This window comes from Hyaena hyaena, unplaced genomic scaffold, assembly GCF_003009895.1.
Source record: "Hyaena hyaena isolate Hyena2069 unplaced genomic scaffold, ASM300989v1 scaffold_29, whole genome shotgun sequence".
In the NCBI taxonomy this organism is placed as follows: Eukaryota; Metazoa; Chordata; class Mammalia; order Carnivora; family Hyaenidae; genus Hyaena; species Hyaena hyaena.
Window position 1 is genome coordinate 4,634,116 of NW_024080661.1, and position 20,070 is coordinate 4,654,185.

General features: G+C 44.6%; 2 protein-coding genes across 7 annotated transcripts in view; one reads left to right on the forward strand and one right to left on the reverse strand.

Annotated features, from left to right (window-relative positions):
• The window catches only part of LUC7L3 (LUC7 like 3 pre-mRNA splicing factor), a 31,767-nt gene extending 25,048 nt beyond the window's left edge, over positions 1-6,719 (forward strand). For 3 of the 6 annotated variants that reach the window (XM_039227699.1, XM_039227703.1, XM_039227704.1), the window contains exons 10-11: positions 663-803; positions 909-6,719. In XM_039227699.1, the coding sequence (XP_039083630.1) occupies positions 663-803; positions 909-1,099 (332 nt within the window). In that variant the 3' untranslated portion in view covers positions 1,100-6,719. Of the gene's footprint in view, positions 1-662; positions 857-908 lie in introns of all 6 variants that reach the window. The other 3 variants (XM_039227700.1, XM_039227702.1, XM_039227701.1) reach the window with 3 other exon arrangements.
• Positions 6,720-10,174: 3,455 nt separating this feature from the next.
• On the reverse strand, positions 10,175-19,815 carry ANKRD40CL (ANKRD40 C-terminal like). Its single transcript, XM_039227801.1, is given in 6 exon segments — positions 10,175-10,270; positions 11,113-11,166; positions 11,169-11,272; positions 14,572-14,616; positions 18,916-18,991; positions 19,792-19,815. Coding segments are annotated over 6 exon segments (399 nt in total).
• Between the last annotated feature and the right edge of the window lie 255 nt (positions 19,816-20,070).

The window sequence follows — 20,070 nt, forward strand, 5'->3', positions numbered from 1 at the left end:
ATTTACTTTTTTCGTTCTTTATTCGCAGCCGAGTTGAGCTTTAATTTCTTCTTTTGGAAAAACAACTATGAGATGGCATATGTATTACTTTTCTTAGCAAAGCACCAAAGTTCAGTACTTGGATTGAGATCTAAGATCCACTTTCTTTCATTGGGCTTGTTCCTCTTAGGTATTCAAATTTACACATATGTAAGTAGTGTTTTGCATTACAAAGTCTATAGTTGGAGAAACATGCCTATTAAATATGTTCGACTGTTTTTACTTTTGGCAGTTACTGTTTTTACTTTAGTAACTTAACTTTGTGTGAACACAGTTCTTGTGTGCTACCGTTCATACCCTTCCCATTGCTTTTTGATGTTCCTCACTCCAGATGAAATTTACTTAAATCTTAGATCCTGCAGTGATTTGGAGTTACCCATACTTAGTAGATTATCACCAGTTTGAGAGAATTTGCCTACTCTTTTACCTTTTGCTTTCTCTTAATTCCCCATATGGTCCTCTCAGATTTTTATCCCTTTGATAGATTCACCAAACTGTGTTACTTGCAGTCTGTGGGAAATAATTGTCTTTTCATCTCTCAATTGTTGCACTTTTCAAAATGTCATGTATGTATTACTGTATTTTACTTTAAAATCCACGATCAATGTCTTCTTTTATGGCAGAAAAGAGGGGATCTGATGATAAAAAAAGTAGTGTGAAGTCCAGTAGTCGAGAAAAACAGAGTGAAGACACAAACACTGAATCAAAGGAAAGTGATACTAAGAATGAGGTCAATGGGACCAGTGAAGACATTAAATCTGAAGGTGACACTCAGTCCAATTAAAACTGATCTGATAAGACCTCAGATCAGACAGAGGTAAGTGTATTGTTTCTCACTTTGATTAGGGCTTTTTGTTACTGTTTGGCAGTGCAGCGTAAGTATGCACAGACGAAGACGGAGCTAAGCCGAGTAAGAAGACATACAAAAGCATCTTCTGAAGGAAAAGACAGTGTAGTCCTGCAAAACATTTTGAGGTACATTGTTTTGTCTCAGCTATTTTGTAGCAGACTCGTGCCCCCATTAGTGTGCCTCTTTGGAACTTATTGCCCACGTTTGTAATGTAGTCGCCATTGAAAAGTTAATTATCCTTTTTTTTAGGGATTTTGCTGTCATTTCTTTTTTTTTTTCTTTTTTTTAATAAAAAGGTTGAACTGTTTTTTTTTTCTTTTTGGTATTAAGTCCATCTTGTGTTGGTACATTGGCAGAGACATATGCTTTAACAACTTAAATATTTCTGAGGCACATGTTGGACTACTTTGTTTTAATTAAACTGCTAGTATTTCTTTGTCAAGGATGTTTCTAGTTTTTTGCTTTATTGCCTTGCATTCTAATGCAGTTTGTTCTGTAACTCGAGAGCCAGTAGCATTGGATTGATGGAAGTGTAGGGTTTATGAATTATTGCAGCTGACTACCATACCTCACACAGCGTTGGTGTTGTGAGCGGCCCATGAAAAGCCAAATTAAAAATCAAGGATTCAGTCAAACTAAGCAGGTACTCATGCCAGGTACTCCTTTCTCTACCCACATCCATGTTTGAATGCTATTGCCTGTGATCTTTACGCTTAACTGTTGTGTATCTTTTTTGTTCTTTACAAGAAGCACAGAGGGGTTTTTTGTGTATTGCGTGAAACCTTCTAAATCAAATGTTAACAGAATGGAATTTTTTTTCAACTGTATGTAGGGATGCAGTGGTGCCCAGAATTAGATATCTTTAAAGAATTTTAAATACAATAAACACTTCACATTATTCGCCTTGTTACATTCAATGCAATTCTCAAGTCTTTAAGAGGTATGTGTTTAATATTTCCTACGGTGTAGGAGAATTTGCAGGCAGCCATAGGTCCATAGGAATAGTCACTGGCTGAGACGTTTCAGGCAGCAGTGGATAGCAGAGACAGACACCTTCAATGTGTGAAATACAAAGAGTTGATGAATCATGTAGAATGAATTTGGGTTTTTAAAGAACTATTAAAAGTTAGGTTTTATGAGTTCTTAAAACCTATAAACTGTTCATTCTTTGGGCTAGTGGCTTGGGATGAAAGATGTCTACTGAAAGGGAGTACCAAGTAGTTGGTTTGTCAATGGCTTTCTTCTTCTAGGACAGCAGTGTAGTGTTACGTGTGTGAGCCATTCACACATAGGCCAGCACACGCAGGCACAAGGCTTTAAGACCACGCTGATGCCTTGGTAACTTACAGAGAATACAGATGTTCCATGTCCATATATTAAGTAGCAGTTAGTGACTGGGCCAACAACTTAGTCATAAACATTTGCCTTTTACATGTTGTCTAATTATCTTTTTTCCCCAACTTTTGCATTGTAGGACTGCTGTTCGAAGATTTCTGCAAGAAACGTGAAAACGGCATAACATGAAGATCGCCATTAAAATGAGGTGAAAGAAAACTATAGTGGCATAGAAAAGTAGAAAGCTCAGTTAGTTCTGTTTTGTTTTGTTTTTTTATTAAAAATGCAGGACTGACGTGACCTACCAGATTTCAGAACATGTGTTAATAGCGTATATATGCCACTGAGAACTTAGGTCCTGTATCATATTGTTTTCTTTAAGACTTTTTAAGAAATATTCCCTAAACATGTGGCTTGCTCAGTGTTTAATTGCAAGTTTTCATTCTTGGACTTTGAAAACAGGATTAAACGTTAGTATTTGTGTGAATCAGACTTAAGTGGGATTACATTTTTACAACTCTGCTATATTCTAGCCTTTGGATTTAGAAGTGAAAATAAAGTATCTCTGACTTTCTGTTACAAATTTGATTGTCTCTGTCATTGAAAAGTTTTAGTATTAATCTTTTCTAATAAAACTATTGACTCTGAACTAGTCCCCTGTTTTAAATATGAGGTGCACTGTTACTAGAAGTGTTGGTGTACAGTTTTATCTGACTGTTCTGTTAAAGACTAATTTTTATAGCATTTCTGCAGTTTAAATGTTTTAAATAATGGTGCTTCAATTTTGGGTGGTTATGAATACATTTGAATTTTGCTTTTAATAGCAAAGATGTACAGTGAACTAGAATATATTTTTACATCCCTGAGAGATCCCTTTAGTAGTAGAAAATTCAAAATAGCCTTCTGATGAGCACTCTCTTCTTCTAGTTATGAAATAATGATGTAGAAGAGCATTCAAGAACTTTTAACTAGCTTTTGGTCTTTGTTTTAAATCCTGTGTCAAGGTTTCTTTTAACCTGGTCTTGTCAGATTACAGACGTATTCATTTCTGTGTATGGGCTGTGTAGTACACATAATAAGGATTTATTTTTTAAAAACAGGCTTAAACAGGTCGTTCCCCCCACCCCCAGCTAGTTTGGCAGCATGTTTCTATAGCCAGCTTTGTCAACTGTGTAAAAGTATTATCCAGCTACATATATCATAGCAATTGTTTGTGGTTTATAGTTTTCAAATATTGCTGTCAAGTTTATAAGGTAGAGAAACCGGGTAACTGGGTTAAATAACTTACGCAAGGTCATATGGCTTCATGTTGGCAGAGAGCTGGCATGTGGAACCTAGGTCTCTCTCTCTGCCTTTTGGTCCAGTCCCTCACTTTTCTGCCACTGTGTCCACTCTCATAGGCATAGTGAACTGTCACAGAATTTCCTAAAATACCCTCCACCGAGCTGTGGGAAGTGATGAAGCTGCCACCTCAGAGGTGCTTGGTGTGAGATCATGCCAGGGGCACAGGGCATTCCTGGCTCACTGGCTGATTGTGGAGGCCCAGAAGGCCCACACGAATGGGTTGGGTATCTCTGACTTTGTCAGGATTAAGATAAGATGCAGAGCAGTCTAATACAAAAGCAGTCCCTCCCAAGCACTGGTGGTGGAGTTTGACAGGCTTGTGGTTGTGAGAGCGCAAGTGCTAGTTCCTCCTATTCTGTTGCTCCGTATCTGGAAAACCCATCTGGAGAAACCGAAAACACAGTTTACTGAAGTATTAAGGTACTAAATTACTAAGGGATTAAAATGCCAGGTTTGTTCTTGCCTCTTCTGGAATCCATAGCTAAGTTAATTTAATGAGGTGCAGTAAATGAGTTCGTGAGAAGTCGTCGTCATCTTCATGATTCTATGGGCATTTTGATGTATTGATCACAATGGGAGGTAGGTAGGATTTGGGAGAGAGGCCTGGCCCCTTACGGTGTCCATGACTAATGTCTGGTTTCATTGGAGATCTAGAAGTTCAGTAGCCCTCAACACCCAGAATTTAGCAGGCTCAAGAGGAAATTATTCCTACTTAAATTCATAAGAATCAAATATAGAGGCTATGTGCTTATTGAATTTAAGAAATATGCATTTCTGCCTTTAGGGCCAAGCAGTTGTCAGTCGGTCAGTGTGTATTTTCTCTGTGAAGAGCCTTTAAGGGGATCAGATTTTATTACTCAGAAGATTACTTGGTAAGACTGGAATTGGATCAGAGCAATCAAGTTTTGTTAACTTTTTATTTTGGAAAATTTAAGACCTACGTAAAAGTAGAACAGTATAATCAGCCTCTATTAAAGACTCAAGGGCCAGTCTTAATTTTATATATGTATGTGCATGTGTGTATGTATCCCGTCCCTCCTTTTATTTTCAAGCAAGTCTAAGACACACCATTTAATCTGTAAATATTTCTGCATGTATTTCTAAAAGTTAAGATCTCAAACAAGTTCACTAACGAGAATAAATTGGATTAACTTTTAATTGGCCGAGTCCTCAACTGTAGTTCTGGTCTGGTGGCTTGCTTTCCATAGTGCGTCTCCAGAGGAGCACGTGATGGGTCTGCTGCTCTGGCGGCCTCTTAGCTTCCATGTGGAAAGACTATGCGTCACCTCCCTTTTTGTTAACATGTTTTCTTCAAATAGATCACAATATATTTACAGTTGACCCTGGAACAATGCGGGAGGTTTGGCATGCCAACCACCCCCACCTCCTGTGCGGTCAAATCCACACACATACTGGACTTCCCCCAGAACTGCTAATAGCCTGCTGTTGACCAGAAGCCTTAACTACAATGTAGTTGATGAACACACATGTGGTATGCATATTGTGTATCGTATGCTTCCAGTAAGGTAAGCTCAAGGACACGTGTTGAGAAAATCATAAGAGAATACATTTACAGTACTGTGCTGTAAAAAAACCCTTATAAGTGGACCCATGCAGTTCAAATGCGTGTTGTTCAAGGGTCAGCTGTATTTTTCATTTTGGATTAAAACCCATTTCTTGCCTTCTTGAGGTTGTAATAAACAGTCCTATTTCGGCTTAGATATTTATCTCCTCTCTTTACACCATCACACCTGCAGGCAGTCTGTCTGCTTTCCCCAGTATATAGTTAAGTGTCTCAGAGGCCAACTCTTACGTACAGGATGTCGGCCACCTTCTGATTAAAGTTTCTAGAGAGATGTTTCAGCGGAACAATTTAGGGTGGGAGTTTTATGAGTGTCCATTCCGTGCTTCTAAAAAATGCATTTTAGGTTGGCTGTGTGAATATTTTTAAACATTATTCTAAAGTGCATGAAACAAAAGGAAAACACTTGAGAATTGTCTGTATTTTCTGTAGGATGCAACTTCGTTCAGGGCTGATTTTCAAGTTTCAGTTCAGATTGATTTTTTTTTTAGTTTATGAAAGAACCCCAGGGGACTACTTTTTAAAAATTTTGTATTACAATTGTAATGCTTGTTCGTGGTTCAGAAAACAACAGTAGAAGTGTTAAGTGATCTCTTCCCCACCCCCTCCTGTCCTTCTGGTCTTCCTTTTCAGGAGCACTGTTAACAGTTACTTTTGCTGGAGGGAGGTGGGAGTTGTAAGCATATATGTATAGACCTTTTTTATATATGATAGTACACCAATATGTTTTGAATCTTGCTGTTTTCACTCTTATATTTAGAAACATTTGAGAGCTAGACCACCACCCTTAAGTTTTAAACATGTTGTTTTTCAGAGTATATTTCAAGTAAACCAAAGCAGAGACGTAAATGTGCTTTTCATTGTTGTATCAGACTTTTTAATTTCCTACTTTAAAAATGCAGTTTGAGAGTCCTTGATCTATTTCTTCCCCTCAGCCCTTCCAAGTAGCTCAGTCGTCGACAGATATAAGAATGTTTCGGAAAAACAGCTTTAGGAAATAGTTTGGCATAAGGGTCCGTGGCCTAACTTCTCTTGTGGCTATTCCACTCCTAGATACATACCCTAGAGAAACTCTTACACATGTGTCAGGACATGAATGTGAAAATGTCATAACAGCATTGTTTGTAACAGGAAGAGAAGGAAAACCAAAATAAACTGGGAAGACCCCAAGTGTCCTTCCATCCACTGGATAAATACCATGGCATCTTCCTACCAATTCCGTGGGATCACACAGAAATCCTCCTTGAACTACAGCTACACGTGTGAACACAGATGAATCTCGGTGGTCGGAAAAGCAAGTTACAGAAGAATATACATGCGCCATGGTTCCATTTCTGTGAAGGTCAAAACCGAGCAGTTAAGTTAAACCTATGGTAAATGAAAGAAAAGCAAGGAAATGATTAACGTGAAATTCACCGTTAACCTGTGGCGGCGGAGGGCACGGAGCAGCCTTCAGAGGAACTGCTGACTGCGCTCTGTTGCGAGAGCTGGGTGGGTGGTTTCTTTTTTAAAGTGTATGTTTCTGTGCTTTTGTATGTATGCCATTTCTTAATAAAATTTAAATTTAAAGGAAGCGTGGGAAAGGGTCTTGGTGTAGGTAGCAGCTAATAAAACAGATAATAAAAGCACCGTATGTAATCAAGTTCACCCTCCTTTAACAACTGGCACATGTAAAAGGTATGGTTTCCTGAGAGTGCCAAATTTAGGGTCTGAATTGTAGTCCTTTAAAAGCTAGCAGCAGAGCCCAAGTGTATGTTTTCTCTGCGATCACTTGTTTTTATCTCTACATGATTTTCATTCGGGTGTCAGCCAGGGAGCCGCTCCTTTCGTACCTGTGCGCTTCTTACAAATTCACGCCCTTCCTGGAAGGGAACTGCTGGGTGAGAAGAGCCATACTCCTGGCTCGTGGTCAGCACATCCTTCCCCGGTTCAAGCAGGAGTGTCGCACTGGTGGGGCTGCTCCATTTTGGCCTTGTTCTACTCTTGGTAGGAGTACCATAAAATGTTGGGTGTTTGCCCTTCAAAAGGGAAGTTGTTGAAAGTAGAAATGGACCCGTACGTGCATAAAATTCACCCGTATCAGCAGTGGACTCCCCCCCCCCGCCCCCCCCCGTCCCCTAGTGGGAATTTAAGCCTTAGCCCTGAGTTCCTTGTGTGCATCCCTGAGGCCTAGCGCGCCAGGTGCTGTTCTGATGCCGTGGGAAGGTCAGTGAGCGAAATAGCACCACCTTCTCTGGGTGGGGTCGGTCAGTCCTGTGAGCTGTGCAGGAAAGATTTCTGCGCTGAGGGGTCGAAGGGAGGTGCTGCTTGGAGTTAGCAGTCCCCTCATTGTAAGTGAACGTGGGTTGTGAACGACTAAGAATTCTAGATCGTTCCGTCTTTGTTTTAACCCAGATGTGTTCTGGAACTTTTTAAGATAGTATCCTAGTTCCTGATTCACTTCAACAACTACAAAATCTTAAAATGACATTAAGTTGGCGTAAAGGTCAGCGGAATTATATTTTCCTCAGAAGTTCGTTTTTGCAATCTCTGCATGAAGGATAAATTATAATGGAAGTTAACTCTTGAAGCTCCAAGATGTTCACTCTTAATCTTCATCTTTTTTTTTTTTTTTTTTAATTTTTAATGTTTTATTTATTTCTGAGAGAGTATGAGCAGGGAGGGTAAGGGAGAGAGGGAGACACAGAATCTGAAGCAGGCTCCAGGCTCTTGAGCTGATGGTCAGCACAGAGCCCGATGCGGGACTCGAACCCACGAACAGTGAGATCATGACCTGAGCCGAAGTCGGATGCTTAACCAACTGAGCCACTCAGGTGCCCCTCTTAATCTTCATCCTTAAGACTATTCACATGTGTTACAGGAAGTAAGTCTCTAATTTCTTGGGGTAGGAACTAAAGCTTATTGGAATGTATATTGAATTTGCTCATCCTGGTGACAATTCAGTTGCTGCCCTCGTTGAGTTACTGAAACTATGAGGCAACACTAGGTTCTGCCATTAGCATAGTGTAAGCTTTCCTCCCAACTGGCTTCTTTTTTTTTTTTTTTAACCACATTCTACCACATTTCACCTAAAAACAACAGAAAATCTTCACTTTCCCACGAAGGGTGATTTGGGACCATTAACAGCCTAATCCCGAGTTCCTATCCAAATTTTCCTTATTTTTTTAGAAGTTTATTTTGTGAGAGAGTGTGTGTGCACTTGCAAGCTGGGAAGGGGCAGAGAGTGGGAGGGAGGGAGGGAGAATCCCAAGCAGGCTCTGCACTGTCATTGTGGGGTCTGACCAGGGGCTCGATCTCACAAACCGTGAGCTCATTACAAACCGTGAGCTCATTGACCTGAGCTGAAATCAAAAGACCCTGAACTGACCAAGCCACCCAAGCGCCCCACAAATTTTCCTTATTATTCAAAACAAATGGGCAATACCTTAGGGAAGTGGCAGTTGGGGATTGACCCCTTGTCATCCTCCAGAATCCTGTGGCACTGACAGCACTACATGGAAATGGCTCACGTTAGGGGCTGTGTGGTCTTTTAAAGACCTGTGACGGGGCGCCTGGGTGGCTTAGTCGGTTAAGCGTCCGACTTTAGCTTGGGTCATGATCTCGTGGTTCGTGGGTTCAGGCCCCGCGTCGGGCTCTGTGCTGACTGCCAGCTCAGAGCCTGGAGCCTGTTTCAGTCTGTGACTCCCTCTCTCTCTGACCCTCCCCTGCTCACGCTGTCTCTCTCCTAGAAATAAATAAAACATTAAAAAAAATAATAAAGACCTGTGACTTCCTCCCAGCTGAGGTGCTCCCACCGAAGTGGTCATGGGTACTAAGCCAATTGCAGATTCAGGCCTTGGGCACTCCACTCATTTCTATGAATAGAATGTTACATCTGTTCTCACACTTTAATAAAACAGTGCTCTCTGGACAGTTGGGTGTTTGTATAGTGTTGGCGTGTCCCCCGCCTTTCATCAAAGCTGAAGTATTGAGAATTTGGGGGAGATGAGACCTCCCACAGTGGCCAATTTTCTGTGCTGGGGAAGACAAGACATGCTTGCCCAGAAGGAGCTCCAGTATTTTATAGCTCAGTTCCATGAGGATATGGGGTGACTTTATAGTCCAGGAGTAATGGCTGAGAAAAAGAAGTGGCCACGTGCTGTGTGTGTTCTGTGGGTAAATGAGGTCAAATGGCACCCCAGTGCTTCCAAAGTGCTAGCAGTTCTTAACTAGAAGTTTGGGAGGGTTGACCCAGAAGGATTCCAGATAGTGTGGTAGGAGGAGCTCAGTGTGGGATGGAATGACAGCCTATCTGGAGCTAGTTGTTGGTAAGGGTGCCAACTTTGTTCTTACCATCTGTTTAATAAGAGTTCAGTGATGTGGGCTGTGCCTTGGCCGTTCTACAAGTTTTATGTTAAAAAAGTTTTAGTTACTCAAGTCCTGTAAGTCATGCCATTTTATAGGCAAGTTTAAAAATGTAAATAGGAAATGATGATACGACATGCTTTTAAAAATGGAGCGCCAAGGGTGGCGGTGGTGCCTGATGGGCATAATCTGGAGCTTGCAACTCGATCTCGGGGTTATGAGTTCAAGCCCCGTGTTGGGTGTAGAGATTATTTAAAGATCAGATTTTAAAAACATGGAGCACTGGTCGAACCAGTGTGCCAAGGGGGTCGCTTTTCCAGCTTTATGAGCTTACCCTCTCCCCCGCCCCCCCACCCTTTTGTAGTTCACATGAACACACCCTGGCCATTTGTCCTGACCGAACCTTAGTAATACATACCTATGCCTGATCAAGATTGACGTACAACTCTACAAGCTAAACTTCTCTTTATAAAGCAAGTATCCTACTGCACAATTTTTAAATGGCTCTATTTGTCAAAGCACTTTGAAATTTTATCCCGGCCCAGGGAAGTTCGAGACAAGGGAACGACTTTCCAAAGTACACGAAGTTAGCAAGCCAGTACATGCACCCAGACTGTGTTCGTTTCTGGGATTTTCTAATAGGTCAGGTTTGCAGCGTGGCTGTTGTAAGCAGGCTTCTGTCAGGGATGTGTGTCTTCTACCAATTTGGAACTTCCATTTTCATTAAAATTGAGCTTTATTTCCTGAAAGTCCCATAGTCTTAGAATGTCTTTGCCCTTAATATGCAAAAGAGATTTTTATAGTGGTTTATAAATAGCATGTGAAATTATTAAGAGGAAAAATTCTTCGTGGCCAGCATCTTGGTTTCTAAACTCAGGCTATTTCTGATTGATTACTCTGTCTATTCATGGTAAACTAAGCAGTTGAGAAGTTTCTTTCTTTTCTTTGGTCTCTGTTGTAGGTTCCTGAGCGGACTATAGTCTCAAATTGATACTGCTGAAGAGAAAACTTTAGGCCAGGGCATTAAAAAAAAAAGTCTAGAAAATATGATCATCCTGCTAATTCTTTTACAAAGAGTATACTGTTAGCCGAGACACCAATGAGAATTGTTAAAGTTATTTTTAAAGCTCAGAAGAAACAATAATGCCCAGGGAAATGAGATTTTTCTTCTGAAATAAAAACTTGAGATCTGTATTTTGAATCTGATAAATCTGTAAAAATGCAAAACTGTTCTGTTTCGTGAGATTACAAAGGCTAACTTGCTAAGCAAATAAGGGTGGGTTAGTATTTTCCTTCCCAGGGACCATGCCACCTACTGTTAGCCAGCCAGGTTTGGAGAGGCGGAAGGGGCCATATGCATTGAACAGAGTCTTAAATTTGGGCATTAGTTATCAATCAGGCCATTATAAAGGATTTATGAATTTAGGGTTGCAAATCTGTAGAAGCCCCAGATTGAGAATGACCTAGTTGCCATGTTTGGCTCTCCTGGAGCCAGAATTTTCAGGATCTTAAATTTTATTTTCACATTAGAAATGCAAAAGGGAAATGATGAGATTCACAGAACGTTGATTTTGCCCACTTAGAGCCCAGCCTGCGTTTAGAAACTTGGAAACCCTACCTTTCCGAGCAGTGTGTTTGGTACCTTTCTGATCTTCACTTGCTCTGGCTTAATCTACCCAGTTCACAGCAACTCACTTCTAGTAGATTTTAAGAACTCCGCTCTCCTCTGTTCAGTTCTACTTCAGTGAAGTCATTTTCCTTGGGGCTCTGAATTCTGACTTGAAGCACCAGCTCTAGACCACCCCCAAATTCATTTGTAAAAGAAACAAAATACCTAATTTAAAGCTTTCAGTTGTCAGGTTATTACAGCATAGGTAATGCCAAGAAAATAAGGAGACATGGAGCTTTTATTGGTATATATAAGCTGCAAATTATCTGAGGCTTTTTTTGGGGTGCTGGGCAGGCCCTGGGGTGTATGCCCCATTTTACTACCCAAGAAGCTTGCAGTTTGAAGCCGGGTTACGATTTAAAATATGCAGTGAATATTTAAATGTGTCACCCTTGAGCAATCCATGGTAGGTGTTTGAACTTGTTGGTTATTTGGAAAGCTTGAAGGAAATGTTTAGCCCTGGGGTTCAGAAGCCGTTGTGCAGCGGTGCAAATCATTTTGTGTGGCTCCTACTGTACCCCCTTCCCCAGGACTTCAGGGTGACGGGCCCTGAGTTCTACCACCATCTTTTTGGGGGGGACAGTGGTGTCGAGTCTCCAAACTTAACCGTCCTTAAGAATGAGTAGATTGACCAAAGGTGGAAGAACCCAAATGGAGTTTGGCATTACAACATGGTTTAGGGGCTGAGCCCTCACCCAGACAGGTGTCCTCGGGTTTGGCCTCACCTGGGTCAGTTGGCAGCTGTGGACCGGAGCCTTGTTTCTATTCACCTGGGAAAGAATTAGGAAAAGGAAGCACTGCCCAGCAGCACCTCCGCGTGTGGCCTTCTGCCAGGTGTGCCAGTGAAACAGGGACAGTGATGCCCTCTCTCCACTTCCTGCTCCGCAGTTCTGCCTCCTCCTCCTCAAGGGAGAAGCCAAGTCATGAGAAGGGCAGTAATTATGTTCAGACTTGAAGAGTAATTTTCCTTAATCACGGCCCAAATCACGAAAAGGAGCCGAGATGCTATTTTTAAGTGGTATGTAATCTGGGGAAGAAATGTAATCTATGTGCTCAACCCAAGTCCCCAACTTAAATATTTTCGGCACTGAGTGCTTCGTGTCCCCAATTCTCTACCAGAGCTCTACAGTTAGAGAGTCCCTTTCTCAGGCGTTTTCTCAACCAGAGGGGAAGAGAAAGGAGGGAAGGGTACTTTCCAGGCGCCAGGCCGTCTCCATTCTAACGGTATCTGTCCCTACCCGCACCAAGCACGGTGCTTCGCCCTGGGGAAGTGATTAAAACCCTCACTGCGGAACCGGAGTGGTCTCCGCCCTGGAGTTTACAAACTAGCAGGAGAGAAAGACCTTGATCAAGCGGCCTCAAGTCAATGTGAAATTTCAGTTGTGAGGGTCAGGTACACAGCATTGAAGGATGGCCAAGGGTCAAGGGAGGTCTCCCTGAAGGCAGGGCATTTGCGCTGACATCTGAAGGAGGAGTAAGCTTAACTAGGTCCAAAGGGAAAAGAGGAAGAAGGGCTTTCCAGGGTTGGAAACAGCAGAAGGAACCTGTATGTGGATGGAGGGGTGCTTTTGAGGCCAGACAGGCAATCCAGCAGGGCTGCCAGGCGGAGGGCAGTGTGAGGTGGGGCAGCCAGCGGCCAGATTGGGCGACTGTGGACGTGCAGCCCAGACCATCCAACTCGGTAGCCGCTAAGTCCTGTGAAATGAGATACACTCATTTCATAAAAATACATAAAATAGGGGCACCTGGGTGGCTCAGTCGGTTGAGCGTCTGACTCGGCTCAGGTCATGATCTCACAGTTTGTGAGTTCAAGCCCTGCATCGGGCTCTGCACGGACAGCTGTGGAGCCTTCTTGGGATTCTCTGTGTCCTCTCTCTGCCCCTCCCTGCTCATTCTCTCTTTCTCTCTCAAAAATAAATACATAAACATTAAACATATGTATATAATATATAATTTCAAAGACAGGAGAAGTAAAATATTTACTTTTTAGTATTGGTTCTACGTTGAAAGGATAATTTTGGCATGTCGAGTGAAGTAAATATATTAAAATTAATTTTCCCTGTCTTTTTAAAATGGGTGCTAGGAAATTTTTAATTATATGTGTGGCTTACATCATACTTTTATTGGACAGCACTGGTCTAAGTGAAAGGTTTTGTTTTTCATTCTAGAACAACACCAAGCCATTAGATAGTTCTCAGTCCAAGGTCGTCATAATCAGATTTGCATTTTGGGGGGTGGGGAAGACTCCCTGTCCTCAAAAAAATCCTTTGGGGGTGTTGACATTATTCCCATTTCCAGGCAAGACATTTGATGCTGAAGGGTGAAGTCACTTGCTTGAGCTTGCTCCGTGAGTAAATGGCAGGACCTGGATGTGAGCAGGGCCAGCCCCATCGGCAGAGCCCAGAGCAGAAGGAAGATACGCAAAGCGTCACCCCCACCCCCAGCCCCCCGACCCACGGCAGATGGGCGGCCCCCAAGCACTTGCAGCCTCCCTGCCTGCACGTATCTGCACCTGGATGGGGGTGGGTGAGAGGTTCCCATCTCTCACCTGCCTGTGGCCCTCAGGACATGCCCCTGCCTCGCCTGCCTCAACTCCGACTCTTGCTGGAGTCCCTTCCAGAGACCGAACGTGACAATGGAACCAGGAGTCTGGTGGAGGTTATGCGCTGGGGGCTGGGGAGGAGTGGGACCTCGCACCCGGGAGCCAAGCTCCCAGCTCCCCAACCCGCCAGCACCTGTTCCATTGTCTCCGCTGACTTCACTTAGAAAACAGACTCCAAGAGATGTCCAGCCAGTGACCACAGAGCACTTAATCCCAAGTGTGGAGGTCCCCCGCAGCTGCTGTGGTCACAGACCCAAGAAGCCAGCCTTGCTTTGGACTCTGAAAGCATTCTCTCCACATGGCCCAGTGCCTCCCAGCCTCCCCGCCAGGACATGGGGATTTGCAGACTTTGCCCTGCACTCTGAGCCACAGAGTGAGCCCCTCTCTCGGGAAGCCCTCCAGCGCTGGTGAGTCTGTCAGATTAAGATACCCTGGACCGGAGGTCAGAAAGCATCCCCTGTGAAGTCACGCAGATTTGGGTCTGAAGTTTTCCTCTGACGCAGCAGCGGTGACTCATTAGACGAGTTACTTCACCTCTCTGAGCTTTAATTTTCTGATCTGCAAAATGGGATGAATAGCCTCTGCGTCGAAAAGTTGCAAGGACCAAAGAAGAAGTGACGGCCAGTAACGAATTACTGGCTGCTGTTCTCCTTCATCACAGCTATCGATGCTTGCCTCCTCCAAAGGGACCCGTGCTCGGCTTGCTCTGCTCCTGACCTCACCAGCGGCAGAGCCAGCGCCTCAGGGGCCACAGGCCCCTCCCAGACCCATGAAGACCACATGGGAAACAAGCCTTCCAGACTCACCTGCCAGCTTCTCCTTCATCTCCCCTTGGGGTTCGGCCGTGATTCCTCAGATCCGTGTCCCCTCTGGCATGTATGCCCGAGCCCCCAACAACATAGGCACCCCCAAAAGCCTCAGTGCGTCCATCTGCAGTGCAAGGAGCGTGTTCTGCCACTGGTCTGGCGAGGTGGGGGAGGGGGTTGACGTTTTTATAGACAAAGTAAGACTGCGTGAAGCTCAAGGCTCCCTCCTCCCTCAGGCTATGTCCATCAGGTAACACCCGCAGGTTAATAGTGGTCACCCAAGGGAATGCGCCCCTGGAAGGCTCGGCCACCAGCACCCAGCTGGACCCAGGCAGCGTTAGCTCTCCCTGGAAAAGGGTAGCAGTTATGGCATCAGGGATATGACAAGTTGGGTTGAACAGGCTCCTCGTCCTCCCCAGTTCTCTCTCCCCTATCTCCTCCCACCCTGTGAATGAGTGACAGGTAAGCAGGAAGACCCCAGCCCATACCTGGGAGACTCCGCCGTTGGCGGTGATCCCAGATCCCTTGATTTCAAACTTTAAAAATGGAGGAGGCAAGGGCTGGAGCAGAAGGTTGGATGAAGGGTGGGTGGGGCTGGGCAAAGTTCCAGAAAGGGCTGCTGCCCCAGAGGGGTGTTGAGGGGGCCCACAGGTCCGGGCATGACTCTCACGTTTCATTTAACTCATTTAACTCTCCAGGGACAGAAGACAGGACAAATGGACAGGGCAGCAGGAGGACACCGTAGCTCACAGGCTCTCATACTGTGCACTGGCTGGGATCACCCAGGAAGCCTGGGTGCACCCCTCTGAAGAGGCCAGCATCGTTGGTCTGGGGTCCTGTCTGGGCCCTGGAATATTTAAGAGGTCCCCAGCTGATTTTAATGGGTGGCCCCAGTTGAGAACCACTGATTTGGCCAAATTGCCTAAGAGGCAGATGAGGGAACAGAGACCCAAGGCAGGCAAGTGCTCACGGATAAGTCGCCTGGGCTGCCGGGCACAGGCCTGGGGCTAGCTCTGGGCCACCTGGTCGCCATCCTGGCGCTGGCTCCCTGGCATGCGGTGGCGCCCTTTCTGCCAGGAATGGAGGAAAGTGGGGCTCCAGCAGAGAAGGAAGCAGCCTGAGAAGGGGGAAGAGAATGCACTTTGGCCAGTCTGGCCGCCAGGGTGTGGTCAGCCTTAAAAAGAGCCACCCTGCGCCTCCTCGCCTGTGGGCGGGGCCTAGGGGGCGGAGGGGCTGGAGATGAAAAGGCTCGGGCGGAGGCGGAGCCTCCATCCATTTCCACTCACTGCCCTGTCCATTCATTCATGCGCTCCCCATTCACACGTTCACTCGACAATACGTTTTCTTCTCATTTTGAGAGCTCTCTCTTTTTTATCCCCTTTAATTTGTTTTTTAACTTTTTTTCAATCAAATTATTATTACATGCTCTAGTTTAAACAGTCTAATGTTGCTCAAAATCATGGCCGTTAGCTAGGAAGAAGGCAAAATGCTTGGTGTGGGTCTTTCTCTGAATTCACTCTAGACTTTGCTTGAAGCAATTGTGATTCGTAATGATTGCAAAATGGTGATTCTTGGGGTGCCTGGGTGGCTTAGTCGGTTAAGCGTCCGACTTTCGCTTAGGTCATGATCTCGCGGTTCGTGGGTTCGAGCCCCACGTCGGGCTCTGTGCTGACTGCCAGCTCAGAGCCTGGAGCCTGTTTCAGAGTCTGTATCTCCCTCTCTCTCTGACCCTCCCCTGCTCACTCTCTCTCTCTTAGAAATAAATGAAGATATTTTATTTAAAAAATGGTGATTCTTGAATTCCATTATTCTGTTCAGTGGACAGAACTGGAATCACACACACGCACTTGCACATACACACATATGCACAGAGTCCTGTATCTATGTCTGTGTTTATGCATGGAAGACCACAAGTTCATTACTGAGACTTCCAACTCCATCCGCCAACATTGGGCTCTCCCTAGCTTTCTTCAGTCCCATATTTCAACTCTCTCCCTCGACAGTGAGAAGTCTGGCTCCTAACCCCCTTTTTTTTTTTTAATTTTTTTTTAATGTTTTATTTATTTCTAGGAGAGAGAGACAGCGTAAGTAGGGGAGGGTCAGAGAGAGAGGGAGACACAGACTCTGAAACAGGCTCCAGGCTCTGAGCTGGCAGTCAGCACAGAGCCCGACGCGGGGCTCGAACCCACGAACCGTGAGATCATGACCTAAGCGAAAAGTCGGACGCTTAACCGACTAAGCCACCCAGGCACCCCGTCTCCTAACCCCTTTAATATAGTCACTCATCTACTAATCCTATGATACACAGAAAATAGTTCCAGTGCTGCTCGTTTGAAACACAGGTTCATTGTTTGTGATTGTGTTTTAGAGTTCTTCCCAAACCTTGTTGATATTTTAAGTATATAAAAGTCAAAACTATACAAAAATTTATATTTAGAGAAGTGTCATTGAACACTTCTGCCCCTTCCATTTTGTTCTTATCTATTTCTTGTAGGAAACTAATCGTAGTTTTTTTTTTTTTTTTGAAGTTTATTTCTTTAGAGAGAAAGCATGCATGTCAAGGGGGGAGGGGCAAAGAACAGAGAGAGAGAGAGAGAGAGAGAGAGAGAGCATTTCAAGCAGGCTCCACGCTGTCAACACAGAGCCTGACGTGGAGCTCGATCCCACAAGCTGTGAGATCATGACCTGAGCTGAAATCAAGAATCTGATGCTCAACTGACTAAGCCACCCAGGTGCTCCTCATCTCTGTAGTTTCTGAACCATTGTTTCTAGATTCCTTTTTGCAGAACCAACCAGATGAATGTTTATTTTCTTATTATTCTTTTCTTACAGAAAAAGTATTATATACTTTTCTACTTTGCTCTTTATTCACTAAACAACCCATCTGGAATTTATTCTATGTATGTATGTATGTATTTAATTTCTTTTTAAAGATTTTATTCTCAAGTAATCTCTACACCCAACATGAGTCTCGAACTTACAACTCTGAGATCAAGAGTCTCATGCTCTACTGACTGAGCCAGCCAGGCGTCCCTGGAAATCATTTTATATCGCTTCATAGAGATCACACCACTACCTGTATGCGTATTCTGTAGTCGATTCAACAAATTGCCTACGTACAGGTATTCAGCATCTTTCCAATATTTTGTAATTACAAACAATGCCATAACTAGTAATCTGCCTATGTATTTTTTATTGTGGAAGGTTTATATTCTGGGTAGATTCCTAGAAGTAGAATTGGCTTAGGGTCACAAAGTAAATGCATATGTAGTGCTGTCAGACATGACCCAGTTTCTCTCCATTAATGCTTAACCATTTCGCATTCCCTCCAGCCACAGGTAAGAGCACTTGGTTTCCCGTGGCCTCGCGAACAGGGTGGGTTGTCAAGCTTTTGCCTATCAGATAGTAAGAGATGCAATGTTGGAATGTAGGTTTGACTATTGTTGAGGTATGATGAGGCCAAGGGGTCAGGAGACCCCCGACTCCAGGCAGATAGTGTTACTCACAGTTCCCGAGAGGAAGGAGACATGGCGTGCCACGTGGAGGCACGGAGAAGCACCAGGTTGGTCAAGAGGCAGAGGCCGTGAGGCAGAAGTGTAGGCAAGAGCCTTTATTTCATTGGGAAGAATGGCTAAGCAGGTTTAGGACTGGCTGGTCTGAATGAACATTTCACTGGGCTCTGGGGAGTAGAGGCAGCCCAATTGTCCGGGATCCAGCCCTGGCTTGGTTAGGACAGGTGGAGAATGGCCCAGAGCGTGGGAACTTTATACACTGCCACATTTGCATTCTTCTATTGTTTTCGCTTAATCATTAGGTGGGCCTTTTTCATTGTTGAGAGAGAATTCTTCACGCGTCTCTTGCCTGAAGTTAGTACACCACAGGCATTGACTGTCTTTGTCTGGAGTTTTTCAAGGATATTTCTGGAGTGAACAATCCCAGAAGTTAGAGATAGTGTCTCTGTCCAGAGCCAAGGGCAGGTTTCTTTTTTCATAAAAAGAAATTTTAGTGTTTATTTATTTTTGAAAGAGAGAGCGTGAGCAGGGGAGGGGCAGAGAGAGAGGGAGACACAGAACCCGAAGCAGGTGCCAGTCTCCGAGCTGTCAGCACAGAGTCCAATGAGGGCTTTGAACCCATGAACTGTGAGATGGTGACCTGAGCTGAAGTCGGAAGCTTAACCAAACTGAGCCACCCAGGCACCTTATGCAAGCTGTTTTATTATGATGATTTTTAAAATTATTTGTGTATATTACTTTGAGAAAAAAAGACTTATAATGGCTTTGAGGAAAGTATTAAGATAAATGGTCTAGAAGGCAGCCTCTTGGAGCCTCCCCCCACTCCCCCCACCGCTGCCATGTGGTGTGAAGACAGTGGAGAGCTCCTGGTACACGCCGGCTACCACTGGACCTGAACACACCTGAGGCTGCAATGAAGCGAGAAGCTGAAACCAATCTCACCTTCTGTGCTTCCCAACACAGGGCGCAGGCCTGGGCATCTCGGTCACTTACTTCTGGGACGACACGCCTTATCCTGGGAGATGACACCCCGGACCTGCTAAGTAGTACTCGGCCCTTAGGAGGCCCTCATAAGTATTTTTCAAGTCAATGAGGAAAAATCCATGCTGGTTTCTAGGATTGGACATCCAGCTAAAAATTCATTTTGGCTTTATTAAAAGGACTTGGGCAGTAACGAGGAGTCCTCTGTTAACTGATGAGCGGGGGCCCATAGAAGATTAAATTCTCTCTAAGCCTCAGTTTCTTTATCTATAGAGTGGGCGTCAATAATGCTTCCATCTGTTCTACTTGTAGGGACAACTCAAGAATAGAATATGCAAAAACACCTTCCATAACTGTTCTGTCGTTTCTGGATGGAATCCTGGTGGCCTGAAGCCAGTTCAGAGGGAGGCCTTGGGTGCCCACTAGGGGGCAGGAGAGCGCAGAGGCCTCCATTTGTGTCCAAAGACCCATTTCACCTTCCCTCGGCGGTTTAGTTCTGTCTCCTTGGGGTGAAGGGACACGACTGTGGCCATACCTGTGTTTTCTTTGGTCTTGGAATCTGCAAGAAGGTTCCCTAGAGAAAGGTGCCGCAGACACACATGCGGGCTGTTAACCACCTCGAATAGCGCTTGAACCACGAGGGTGGGTGGAAGAGTAGCTGTTGAAGGATAAGAAGGCTTGAATTTAGGACAAAGGGGACGAGGGCCGGTCTGAGAGTGTAACTCACTGGGGCGGCGGTGTCGTCTATCATGGTGCCGCCACAGGACGATGCCGAAGTGGGTAAAGGTGCGCGAGGCCACCTGCGGGCTTCTCCCTGTGGCGTTGTCCCGCCTTCGTTTCTCCTGGACTGTGGGTGTCTCGGTCACCCCAGGAGGAAGAGCATGGGGTGGGGAGAGTCCCTGCACCTGCCCAGCCCCCCTGCTGCTTGAACCCTGCGACTCCCCCTGCCTGACTTTCCTCGGCATCTGTGTGCTTGTTGGCTGCTATGGTATTTGCTGTTTTCTTA